At 38.9% G+C, this 14,194-nt stretch overlaps 1 protein-coding gene across 1 annotated transcript in view; it reads left to right on the top strand.

The window, feature by feature from the left end:
- The first annotated feature begins 434 nt into the window (after window positions 1-434).
- The window catches only part of LOC105437112, a 29,571-nt gene continuing 15,811 nt past the window's right edge, over window positions 435-14,194 (top strand). The window contains exons 1-4 of the mRNA XM_030978614.1: window positions 435-683; window positions 1,576-1,680; window positions 5,954-6,130; window positions 6,554-6,664. Coding sequence (XP_030834474.1) covers window positions 435-683; window positions 1,576-1,680; window positions 5,954-6,130; window positions 6,554-6,664 — 642 coding nt within the window. The remainder of the gene's footprint in view (window positions 684-1,575; window positions 1,681-5,953; window positions 6,131-6,553; window positions 6,665-14,194) is intronic.

Here is a 14,194-nt window from a genome sequence, read left to right as displayed (position 1 = left end):
GAAAAACCCTTGATCAGTAACAGTATCAACAATAGTTGTATTCAGCATTTCTGAACAATTTCTTGAACAGAAGATAAGACTTCGGTGATATACATTAAAGAAGAAAACAACATAAGGTACATCAACACAGTTTCAGCAATAAAAGTAAATAGGACTCTTGCGTATCTGACGCTAAGACTTTTACCAAATTATTCATAACAGTCTGGTATTGCTCTTCTGAAGAATCTTGTAAACATCGGTGTATTTTATAATCATAGTTGCTTAGACTATTGCTGATATTTTAACATAATTACACACCTATTCCTATTTCATAATACGTGTTTCATATAACAAAAAGATAAAAAAAAAATATATTAAACAATTGTGATTAATGCTTTACGACATGAAAAAGTACATTTTTCATTATCTAATGATCAGTTCTACGTATCTGTACAATGCATCGTTTCAATAACAACACTTACATTGTTCTTGCTACGTTAAATCAGGGAGAAACCAATCAACTTGTGACTGGAGGTGCTGATGGAAGCGTAAAGGTTTTGTCTACAAGTGGAAACGAAAAAATTGCTATTATTTCGAAAGCTATTACTCATGAAGAGATCACAAACGTGAAGTCATCGGAACTTGGTATAACCTACAGCATGTGGGACTTTGGAGGACAGGAAATTTACTACATCACACATCCAGTAAGTCCAGAGGCCTAATATATATATATAGAGAGAGAGAGAGATGGGGGAGGGATGTGGTGTTCTGCGACGGAAGAGATTTCAATAGAGACTTAAAGGTAATGCAAAGTTTTGGGACATTTTGAAAATTTTGATAATTTGGATGCCCCTGTGGATGTTTTATATCCACTAAAAAATGTAGCGCCTAGAATACTTCTGTTTTCGAGAAATTGAATAATCCAAAATTTACCGGTGGTCCCGGTAAATTTCAAATACCACCTAAGGCCATTCCATGGTAGTTGTGACCACGAGAACGGGAATTGGTCGATTGTCTACAAGAAACATTGTTTTAAAGGTGAAGTAATATCAGTCTTGAGAGGGCACTATATACAACATAAAGAGTTTATTATATACAATTTCATCACTTTAGACTCGATTTCGACCGCGGCAACGATCATTCAATATTCTAAACTTGCGTATGCTTCCAAATTCATGACTCCTTAATACCAACAATTTGTATTACCTTTAACACAAAATAAAAAACTCTGTTGACAGAGTAATGATGTAACATATTTTCGTCCATGTGTCTTCTGAAGGTTATGATACTGCAAAATACAAGTGCATTAATGAATACATTTAATTTAAATTTATGTGGTAATAGAGCTGTAAGTTTTCGATTCAGAGGCAGTTTTTCAACTTTAAAGTTTGCGAAAATTTCATAAATGGAAGGAAGCAATGTAAAACTTTGAACGTATGCAACCATTATTCTTTTATTTTGTATAGACATATTATACAAATAATTCAAGTTGTATAATCCTCTATCACGGTAATGTACACATTTTGATACATGTATATATCAATATATCAATGGTCAAGCATTTTGAACTATTCTCTCTATACATTTTCTTTACAGCTTTTTCTGTCGTGGCGGGCTCTTTACATTCTTGTTATCCCGCTAAACCTTGAGCTGAGTGAAAGAGCACCGCGCGAAGAAGATGCTGAAAATGCTCAAAAGCAAGTAAGTAGTTTTTATTCCGTTCTTAAGCCTTGGCAGTTGTTTGCCAACCAGCGAACAATGACAACTATCGCTGACTAAATTTGAAATAAGATTTACTCAGCAACATGGCTCTCAGGGGTTTGGAGAAAAGATGCCCAAATCGCCAGGCAGGTGTAGCTTCAGAGGTGCACCAGTCGGGTAACGTGAGAGGCAGTCCGTTGCACGGTGCCGGACACCTGGGACATGGACCTGTATCGCAGGGTTCCTCAGACGAGGGTTGGGGATGTCTGCTAGGGAGCGGTCAGTGAGGATCTTCAGAAGGGCTTGTGGTCGACAGCAAGGCTGAAGTCCTCACATCCAAGTACGAAGTATCTAGCCTTGTCTAGGGCATCAGCCACGGCGAGGGCCTCACCTTCGATCGGAGCATAGCGTGATTCAGCGGCGTGCGTGAACCTGCTGCCTACAAGCGTGATTTGCCACCCCGTGGGCTTGCTCGGGTCAAAGATTCTCACACCCTCCTCGATTTCATTGGCGATAATGGCTTTGAATTAATCAAAGGCTTCATGATGAAGGCATACGACACTTGATTGGCCAAGTCCAAACCAAGAGCGCACGTCGGCGATGTTCTTTGGTGTAGGGAAGTCCAGGATGGCATGTAAGTATTTCTTGCATGGACGGACACTGTCGGGGGTGATCTCAAATCCAGCAAACTCGACAACATCTGGGCATAACACGAACTTGCCAGGGTTGATGGTAACACCATTTCGACCGCAGACATCCAGCCACTCTACAGCTTGGAAGTAGCTACCCGCCAATGTGTCTGTCCATTGCAGAGCGTCATCCACACATTCGGTTTTGTTGTGAATGTCCGACACGATCTCATCATAACGTCTGGTATATCCATCACCGGAGGCAATGTATCCTTAAGGGGCCGTCTTGTAGCGGTATTTGCCCTAGGGGGTAATGAAGGTGGTCAGGTGACGGTCCTCTCTGCAGAGTGACACGCCATGGTAACCATTCCGTGCATCAAAGACAGTTTTCTGCTTATTGTGTGGGACCGACCGAGCCTGGTGGAATGGTGATGGTGAGTGGTGTGTCCCGTGTGTAGCGTGGGCGTTGAGTGCCTATAAATCGACAGTTCGTCTCGGTTTGCCTTTCTTCTTTACGAAATTTCCATCCAATGACACAAGGTAACATGCTCACAAATAGGGACCGGTTCCAGAACACCCAACTGCACGTCATGATCCAATCCTGCTTTCACAGCATCCCGCCAGTGGAGTGGAACGGGTACTGGTGTGTGATGCGCAACTGGCTCGGCATCGCGGTCGACCATCAGTTTCAAGGGAGGGCTGGCCATGAGGGTCAAGACTTGATGTTCACAAGTGTTGAATTTGCTCGAATGGTAGTACTTGAGGAGGTGCTGTTGCAGCTTCATACGATTGTCATCAGTGTCAGGAATGGCAGCTTTGTCGGAGGTGGGGGAGGCCGTTCACGCCTGGAGCAGATACAAGTTCCTCCCGAGCCGTCTTGGAGGGCTGCTTGCGTCCCTACCTGGTAAGCCGGCTGAGCCGTACCCAACTTAGGGAAGGTATTAGGGATGATCCCTAGGGTTCATGCATGCCTCCTTGCTGAGGAAGAGCTTATCAGAGCTGTCCGTGACGTATGTCATTTGCCAAGTTTCAATAACCTGTCCTCGCTCGCCTCTGGCAGAGAAACGGATGATGGCGGCCTGAAGGATCCGGATGCCGCCTTTTGTAGCGGTGCGTATCTTCATGTCGACTGGTAGGAGATCCGAATGGCAAAACCCAAGCGGTGGATGACATTAATACCAGCTAGGCAGCTCTGGCACCCTGTGTCTGCCATAGTCTGCTCCGTGTCTGCATCAAAGACAGGACCTTTGTTATCACTTGGGGCACCGGGTGACAAACGTTTGTCCTTACTGCGGCATACGCTCTCCATGCGATTCGGCCTATCACAATGTGTGCACCTGTGGCCATATGCTGGACAGCGAGTTTCACGGATGCTGGCCGGGGCAATCTTCCCGTGTCCTCTCCTTAATAGTTGTCTGCTTGGCTTTCCTGTAGGTGCTGCTAGCCGCGTAGTTAAGGTCGGCGTCACAGCCGGGGCTTTGGATGAGGAGCTTGCAGATGTCTACCTGGCCACGTAGGCGGGCCCATAACTGCGGACTGTTTCATCTCGGTCATTGCGCATGTTATGTGCTACACGGGCCATCATAGAGTTCTCTTAACGGATTGCCATCTTTTTGATGGCTGCCAGATCATCGCCCACGGGTTTGCCGGTCAGACTCCCACCAGCTGATCTTGAGAGGTGTTTACGTAGTGGCTCGTCGCAGCTTCGGGCAGCTGGATAACCTTGTCCTTGCCGGTGAACTTTGTGGCCGCGACATAATCAGTCAATTGAGACAAAAAGTATGCCCGTTTGTCACTTGAGCCAGCCGCAGCAACTGTAGGGCGTTTAACCTTCCCCACCTTGGCGGCAGGTCAAGCGCTGTGGAAAGCGCTGTGGGCAGTGATTAAGGCAGCTACGCTGGCGGTATGAAGGTCCGGGGTAGTGTACTCACACCCATGGATGGGGCAAGCGACGACAGGCATGGTTGATAGTCACCGTGATCATAATTAAGATCTGGCTATTTGTGTCAGTCGGTCAGTAGACTTCAACAATGATCTGTGAACAAATAGATAAAAGAAAATACCCTTAATTAAGATCAAAATATAACATAATCCTCTAGGAATAACTGCACGATCACGAACTTGCTCGCGGCATTTTGAAAAATAACAATTTCAAAGTGAGGAGCATGCAGAGGGATTCCCCCAATTATTTATTCTTGAACGATCATGAACTTTGAAAAAAATCAATGGAAGTCAGTAGCAACCATCAAGAGAGGAGTCTAGAAAAAGCTTTCGCAAACGTATAATCATATTATGCCTGGGCAATTCCTCTCTTGCGCTTGCATTTGACGAGCGCGGTACACGTCTTATGCACGCGCAATATACCGCGCGCGCGGGATACTTAAAGATAAACTCCAGTTCTGGTAAAAAAGGGATATTAATTCTCACAGAATCAAACGAAACTTACACTGAATGTTCAAGATTACAAATAAATGACATGTGCCAAACAATTTCGGAAGAACATGTATACTGGCTGAGTAATGAGCATAGAGAGACAAGGAAATCAAGGTAGTACTAGCCCCGACACCATGTGTGTTGTCCTATATATATATATATATACATATATATATATATATATATATATAGCTCTCTGTGTATAGTGCTTGTTACTTTACCAAGACTCGGTCAAATTTATAATGATTTTGGTGACTCCAGAACCTTGCAGTGCACACCAATACTTACATGCTACATGATCAACTGTTTCTGATCCTGTCCACACCTTTTCTTTCACAATGCAAACGCATTACCAGTAATAAAGTTTATCTTTAAGAACATAAACTATATTCAGCGCGCTTAACTATACAGAGGCGGTACGGATTATCTTTTTCTTTTTCTCTACCCCCTATATTCTGAAGGAAAACAAAAATATTTTCATATTCCCATTTTTTAAAATTTCTTTTTTTCAAAATGCTGAAAAGACCGGAGTTATTGATGAAATCCATCAAGCAGATATTCATTCTTTCATTGGTGTTTATTCAAAATCATCATCACAGGAATATCCCAGAATCATGTACCACAACTTCAGTGCTAAAAAATGAAGAAAAAAAATATAGTCAGACAATTCTTCAACATAATGTATATTATATTGATCAGAAGTATACGATTTGCATTACCTAGCTAAATTATGTTAAATTATCCAACTGTTGATTATTTCAGTTGTTAAAATATTGTATTCTGATTTGGGTTTGAGCCCTGTATTCTGTTGTATGTACCACAGCATTTATGAAAAATGTTTGCTTGTACAATACTGATAACATTGACAAGATGATATATTATATATATTAATTTTATTATGATATATACAGTAATCGTTCTTTTAATCATAAGTCACTACTCACTAGCCTTACTTCGGATTTAATGTACATGTTTTGTGTTTGAACGCCCTCTAGAATTTGCTGGGGATGGCATGTGTCATGAATCTGAATATGTCTTCCTTTCAGCCTAAATGTAAAACACTGGCTTAAAATGCTGGATTGAATGAACACAGTAAATATTTTAATTTTATTTTGAGGAGCTGTGTTCATGTTAAATATAATCTAAGCAGATCAAATTGACACAATACCGCAATTGACGATTACAATTTCACTTTTTATCTGATATTTCAGTTGAAAGGGTCGGCTGTAAGAACGCACCGTACCATTCTGGACTTGGTGAATTTCTGGTTGATGTCAGTCTATACCCATGCAGTACCAGATTCTCACCTAGACTCGACATATGAACCTAAGGTCTTGATAATAGGGACGTTTTCGGGTGGTGAGAGCACGCAAATTAGCAAGAAGAAGGTAAGGTAACTTTTAAAAAGGAAGCTATGAATGTGTTATATCATTATTTTACAAGAATAGCATTTGCATTCATAAAATCGCCTTACACAGATTTTAGAGAAAAAGATAAAAGGAGGCTGTTTATTTTATTAGTTGGACTGGGTTAATGGACATTATTTTTGTCCAGGGTAACATACTGGTATTATTGATATGCGAACGTCGTTATTTATATCAAATTATTTGTTTGTCATTATTATTTTCAATTAATTATTATGAGTTAATTTAATTAGTTATTCTTGACGCATGTTATCAATTACCTTTATCTCGAAGAATATAATGCACGAAAGATCCAGAAGTAAAAGGGGGAGGGAGAGAGGGGGGGGGGGGTTCCTAGTAACAATCAAATGTAGGGAAATATTAACCATATATTTGATTTATACGCAGTTGGATTCCAAAGTTCAAGAACTGATGGACCTAATAGGATCCAAACCCTATCGGAAGCAAGTTCTCTTTCCCATATGTGTGATTGACAATCAATTTTCTCAAAGGTCTGAAGTAAGTTATGGGTTAATGATGATATATACATAACGCGATATTACAATGCGCTTTACAATTTTAGCCTTAGTCCATCTCATGAACAATTTAAAGTTAAAAAATTATCTCCAAAAACATTATTATACCCGTGGACACATGGGGTCTCTAATATCAAATGAAAACATACTATCCGATATGATATTTTGCTGTTCCATTCATCGTTATTGTTATGACATAGACTATTTACAATGATATCGTCTTATTTAGGCACATCGGTATTGATATAGCTCTTCATGCAGGCACTGCAATTTGTTATTACTCTACCAATGCCAAGCACACGTTTACACTTGGGTGGAGTCTCAGTCGGACCAAAACAAATTGAATTGTTTCATTTTTGAGGCAAACAGTAGTGGTAATTAAATTAAAAAAATTGCATTTTCAGAATAAGCTTACATTGACTTTCAAATTTAAACTCATGTGTGCTTTTGAGTGATCGATGAATTGATTGATTGGTTTAACTGACGGATCTCTTTTTCATTTTGATTATTTGATCGATTACTTACAATTCAATATGGACCATCCTCAGATCATTGGAGATTTTATTTTTCAAGGTAATGCCATGTTACATCTTTACCAACTCACCAAAAAGTTATACTTCAAAACACACTCAAAAGTAGTTAATTACCCACTCATGCTTGATATGATATGTAAGCACACATATAAATTTAATAGAGATGTTTTTTCATAGATTGTCTTTTATAATGATCAGAACATTAACAATGTCTAAAGCCCCTTTCACACCGGATCTGCGTAGAGTTGCGTAGTGTTTCGTACCGACTACGCCGAAGTTAAGCTGCGTACTCATGAATAAATTGATGCTTCGGCGTAGTCCCTGCGTAGGTTATGCGTAGGCTTGCGTACGATCGGCGTATAGTTACGTACCCTGTGCGTAGGCACCGCGTACCTTCGGCGTAGGCAATTGGCGTAGGGTTACGTACGGTTGCGTAGGCCTGGCGTAGGGTTGCTTACGGTTGCGTAGGCCTGGCGTAGGGTTGCTTACGGTTGCGTACGGTTGCTTACTGTGGGAGAAAATGCCATGTAAAAATGCAATAGACGCTCGTAGGAGCCGCGAGTATAGCCATTGGCGCTTTATAAACATATATAATAAAAAAAATATGTTAAAAAACAGTTCAATTTATTGTATAAATAAACCGGCAGTGTACAAAGAATTGTACATGTTATTACATGTGAACATAACTTGATCTTAGTATGATAATAACATTCTGACAAACTGTGACATCCAAGGGGCAGTGGGTCTCTTTTGCATGCGTGAAATAGGGCTGAAACGCTTGCGTAAAATAGTGAGTGCAGAAAATAACATTTATAAACCTGCAATAAGTTTTACTAGTAAAAAGTGGCATTCGGTACACGTTTTTGACCGTTAAATTTTCAGTTTTTTAGTAGGTATTAGCAACTGCTGAGGTTATTTTGCAGTAATGTTAATTTGTTCAAGATTTCATTTTCCAAAAAATGCAGACATTTTTGTTGATGTACTACATTATTGTACTATGTATCATTCAAAAGGGTAATATATGAACTTTCTTTTGATTAACATTGCAAGGTCACGTGATGTGATTTGATACCTCAAAACGCCAACAAAAGAGAGCACTTATTTTGATTTGTGAATAAATGTGGACAGCAGTCTGATATTTGTTGACCATATCTCTTTTTTCACTCATTTGTAAAATATCATTCCATAACAGTTTCCTGAAAGTTTGAAGACGATATCCGTTGTCCTTGGTCCGTAGCGTATTTGTGTGTGACAATGTAATGATATAAATGTTAGTCATTTATTAAAATTAAAGAAATACTTCTGACATACACACTCACTCAGTCTCACTAACAGAGTGAGAAAAAATTATTTCTTTGCTCATTTCAATTAAACACATTATATTACAAACATACAAACAGGACCACAAACGTACACACAAGCAAACAAACCGACACAAATACATACAGATTTCCACAAAACATAATAAAATTTTCGCATGAGGCATCAGTTTATGAATCTTATCTCTGTTTATTATATCAACAGCCTGAGATGTCAATTATCACAAATTGAATAAATCATAACAAAACAAAAAATGTCAGTCTGAAATACGTTGTAGTAGTACAAACAGAACAACAAGCAAGAATGATCAATGATCAATATCTGCCAAGTTTACATCCAGGTCCTAAAAAAATTCTTTATACCATACGTTTTTAATGCTTCGTCTGACTGGCGTAGGGTAGCGTATTGTTGCGTAGGCTTGGCGTACAGTAGCGTAGGCTTGGCGTACAGTTCCGTAGGCTTGGCGTACAGTTGCGTAGTAAAGTCTACGCCGAAAGGGGCTTTCACACCGGGCCTTGCGTAGAGTTGCGTAGAGTTGCGTAGAGTTGCGTAGCGACTACGCCGATCGTACGCAACCCTACGCCGATCGTACGCAACCCTACGCAACTGTACGCGGAGGGACGCGAATGGGTACGCGAGATGAACGCAAAAAATTAAACATGTTTAATTTTTTTCGCCTACCTTCGGCGTAGACTTTACTACGCAACTGTACGCCAAGCCTACGCAACTGTACGCCAAGCCTACGCAAATGTACGCCAAGCCTACGCAACAATACGCTACCCTACGCCAGTCCGACGAAGCATTAAAAACGTATGGTATAAAGATTTTTTGGGGGACCTTGATGTAAACTTGGCAGATATTGATCATTGATCATTCTTGCTTGTTATTCTGTTTGTACCACTACAAGGTATTTCAGACTGACATGTTTTGTTTTGTTATGGTTTATTAAATTTGTGATAATTGACATCTCAGGCTGTTGATATAATAAACAGAGATAAGATTCATAAGCTGATGCCTCATGCGAAAATTTTATTATGTTTTGTGGAAATCTGTATGTATTTGTGTCGGTTTGTTTGCTTGTGTGCACGTTTGTGGTCCTGTTTGTATGTTTGTAATATAATTTTGTTTAATTGAAATGAGCAAAGAAATATTTTTTTGTCACTCTGTTAATGAGACTGAGTGAGTGTGTATGTCAGAAGTATTTCTTTAAATTTAATAAATGACTAACATTTATATCATTACATTGTCACACACAAATACGCTACGGACCAAGGACAACAGATATCGTCTTCAAACTTTCAGGAAACTGAAAAGAGATATGGTCAACAAATATCAGACTTCTGTCCACATTTATTCACAAATCAAAATAAGCGCTCTCTTTTGGTGGCGTTTTGAGTTATCAAATCACATCACGTGACCTTGCAATGTTTATCAAAAGAAAGTTCATATATTACCCTTTTCAATGATACATAGTACAATAATGTAGTACATCAACAAAAATGTCTGCATTTTTTGGAAAATAAAATCTTGAAAAATTAACATTACTGCAAAATAACCTCAGCAGTTGCTAATACCTACTAAAAAAGCTGAAAATTTAACGGTCAAAAACGTGTACCAAATGCCACTTTTTACTAGTAAAACTTATGGCAGGTTTATAAATGTTATTTTCTGCACTCACTATTTTACGCAAATTGGCGTTTCAGCCCTATTTCACGCATGCAAAAGAGACCCACTGCCCTTTGGATGTCACAGTTTGTCAGAATGTTATGATTATACTAAGATCAAGTTATCTTCACATGTAATAACATGTACAATTCTTTGTACACTGCACAGTTCATTTTTATATATATAACATATTTTTTTATCATATATGTTTATAAAGCGCCAATGGCTATACTCGCGGCTCCTACGAGCGTCTATTGCATTTTTACATGTTATTTTCTCCCACAGTAAGCAACCGTACGCCAGGCCTACGCAACCGTAAGCAACCCTACGCCAGGCCTACGCAACCGTACGTAACCCTACGCCAATTGCCTACGCCGAAGGTACGCGGTGCCTACGCACAGGGTACGTAACTATACGCCGATCGTACGCAAGCCTACGCATAACCTACGCAGGGACTACGCCGAAGCATCAATTTATTCATGAGTACGCAGCTTAACTTCGGCGTAGTCGGTACGCAACACTACGCAACTCTACGCAGATCCGGTGTGAAAGGGGCTGAAGGTACGCGAAAAAAATTAAACATGTTTAATTTTTTGCGTTCATCTCGCGTACCCATTCGCGTCCCTCCGCGTACAGTTGCGTAGGGTTGCGTACGATCGGCGTAGGGTTGCGTACGACCGGCGTAGTCGCTACGCAACTCTACGCAACTCTACGCAACTCTACGCAAGGCCCGGTGTGAAAGCCCCTCACGACTCTCAACTTTGCGGATACCAGCCAGACCAGACATCACTTTACAGTCAAGCCTGGATATTGCATCCTTTTTGAAAAATATGGCTTGTGCTCATTCAAGCGTGAAATATCATCAGTTCTTTTTGGTGTAATGTGATAGAAGAGACCCTAAGTTATCCACACATTGGACAATTTTCTGACGATATTTTGTAAATCGTAAATCGGGGCGAACATTTGTAACTTAAGCTTTTATCCTTTAAAATATTCTCTTTAGAGGTATTCGTGATCATTTTGATCAACTTCAGAAACTTCAGAATCGAGCAGGAAGAATTATTCTTCAGGTTAAACCTGGTGAACACGTATCTATTCAGCAGATTCACGATACCTTGGATTGGGAAACCCTAAAATCGCGACGTCGGAGACATATGTGTTCGTTACTGTTTAAAACATTTCATGAGCTAGCACCTAAATATATGACTGATAAATTTGTATTTAACGAAAAGTGTTACGGGCTAAGATATAATGACAATTTAATGCTTCCGAAACCAAGAACCAATCAATGTAAACGTACATTCTTATATCGTGGATCCGTGTTATACAATGAACTACCTATTAAGCTCCGTCAGTTAGGCACACTTAATTTGTTTAATAAACATGTTCAAAAATGCTTCAATTATTTTGATATTTAAATTTCGCAATCCCATTGGCTTTTGCCATAAACATAATCAATTTAATAACAGACTAAATTAGATAATGTGTAGAATATTTTAAAACTAATTAAGTTAATTGTTAGCAGGGTGGGTGATAAGAGTGGGGTCGTATTTTGTTACATTAGGGATGGTAGGGGATATTATAATAGATTTTAATGCTTTTTGTTAGTGTTTTTTGTGTAATTTAATTTAATTTGATTTAGTTAAGTTAAGTAAAAGTACAATGTTTTTTTTTTTAAATATTTTTAATTACGACTTACTATTTTGTTATATCATTACTTATTATAGTATCATTATGCATATATTGGACTCTATGGAAGAACAGAGCCATTAGGTTAAATGCTCTGAAATGGACTATCCAACCGTTTTATTATTCTATCTTTGTTATATAAGTCTTTGATTTTGTTATATTGTGTTATTGTTTTTTATGATGATTTTCGGAAATAAAACAAACAAGTGAGCGTTCATGATTGGAGGCTTATGGTAACATCCTATGGTAGCCTGACACACGTCAAAACAGCTGTGGGCCTACTCCTTTCCTTTTCACAAAAAAAATAGTTTGAAATCCGCTTTCAGAACCACGCTACAGATGAAAACACACATTTTCCACCTTCAATTTATGTAATCTGCCCAAAACCTTTTCAATCGCTATGGCTCCTGCTTTTCCCGTTTCTTCTTCTCTTTTCATTGCATATCTTTCTCCATGTATAAACACCAACAAGAAAATCTAAATCATAATATTGTGTAAGACGGTGGGGGTTCAGGGGGCGTTTTTTAACATATTTTTAGGTTGCCTGTCCGTCCGTCCCATTTTTTGGTCATCGCAATATTTCAATAACCACTTGAGATATAAACTTCAAAATAAATAATTGTATGTATCACCATAGGAATATGATAATCTGAGTCGATTTTGGTGTAACAAGGTCAAAAGTCACAGGTTACAGAGTATTGGCCCGTTATCGCGATATCTCAAGGACCATCAAACAAATGAGGCTCAAACTTGTTGATATATCTATCTCCAAAGAAAGACAATCTGAATAGATTTAGGGAAAAGTAGATCAACTCTGAAATTACAGATATTACCCTTGTTATCACGATATCTCAAGACCCACTTCAGGTATCAACTTCAAACGTGTTTATGTGGTATATCAACATTGGGAGACAATCTTATAAGATAGGGGAGTTAGTGGATCAAGATTCATAGATGTCAGTGGCTGAACCTACATGTATCAGCTTTGATATTTCAATATATAAAAATCAACTAAAGGTATACACTTTAAATATTGTGATTGTTTGTATCACTATAGAAAGACGACATAAAGGTTATAGAGGTCAATTTTATAAATTAGAGGTATTACCCTCGGTACCAGCATCACCATATGAAGATGAACCAATTATATAAAGGGGCTTGTAGGTCAAGATCAAAGTGAGTTGACATTCGATTATAAGTTTTGTTTGTTTTCAACATCATATGTAATGAATATTTCCACCCATTTCCTTTTCTGACTTTACGGCGGAGGCATACAGGAGACGCAGTCGTGTTTGTTTTGTTCTTATTTATGTACAGTATGTTAAAATAGTGATAGTATAGTGGAACAATAATAACAATTTGAAAGGTTGCATTTCTATTTCATTGATTACAAGAGCAGTTTCCGGCTTGGTTGTTCCAATGGCTACCTTTCAGATGATTTTGATAAGTTTTTCTCACAGAGGCTGACAATCGAACATTGGTGATGGCGATGTTAAACAAAATAATATATAATGTAATGAATGTGTCATATGTAGTAACGCCACTATGTGTAAGGAACGAGAAGAAGCCGCAAAAAGGCATGTAAAGGTTGTGGATGTGTTTACATATTTATTTTGCAGGTGAATGAAATTCAAGATCGCATTGATGGACTGATAAAGGACTCAAAGTATATGAAGGATCCGAAGCCAGTTAGGTGGAGAACCTTTTTAACTGAAATAGAGGGCAGTGATCAAAACACCCTAACAGTGACGGAGGTAAGCAGAGCAGGAATTCATGAAACTGCCACATTGTATATTACATATACATCATATCTAAAGAGTGCTTACAAATTTAGAGAATGCAAAATTTAATCAATAAATTAATGTAGCACAAAAGCGAGGTGCATCAGTGTCGTAAGAAATAAACACTGAGAAACAAAATCAATAGAACCAAGGGAGAGCGGGATGAACAGTGGCTTATTTAACAAATCCGGGAGAGGCAAATAAAGGGAAAAGGGCACAGTCCGAATCTGATCTGCTAAACTTGAAAAGAGAAAAATATTATTAATGACGTGCCTGGATAGGGTTATATTTGCGAATGACTAACAAATAACAAAGATATAAAAAGAGGACATCTCATGAAGTCCACGTACTGGCCTCGTTATCACGATATCCCAAGAACCATGAGAGATATGAGGCTAAAGCTTTTGTATCAGCCTCAAACTTGGTGATTGTGTGTAGCACGAAAGGAAGACAGTCTCATTAGATTTAAGGTTAGTGGGTCAAAGGTCACAGAGGTCAATTTATTAAACTAAAGATTTGTTAGCC

This window comes from Strongylocentrotus purpuratus, unplaced genomic scaffold (genome assembly GCF_000002235.5).
Source record: "Strongylocentrotus purpuratus isolate Spur 01 unplaced genomic scaffold, Spur_5.0 spur5_scaffold_1, whole genome shotgun sequence".
NCBI classification, from domain to species: Eukaryota; Metazoa; Echinodermata; class Echinoidea; order Camarodonta; family Strongylocentrotidae; genus Strongylocentrotus; species Strongylocentrotus purpuratus.
Note: the sequence above shows the minus strand (reverse complement) of the source record. Positions and strands in the feature narration are given on the sequence as shown.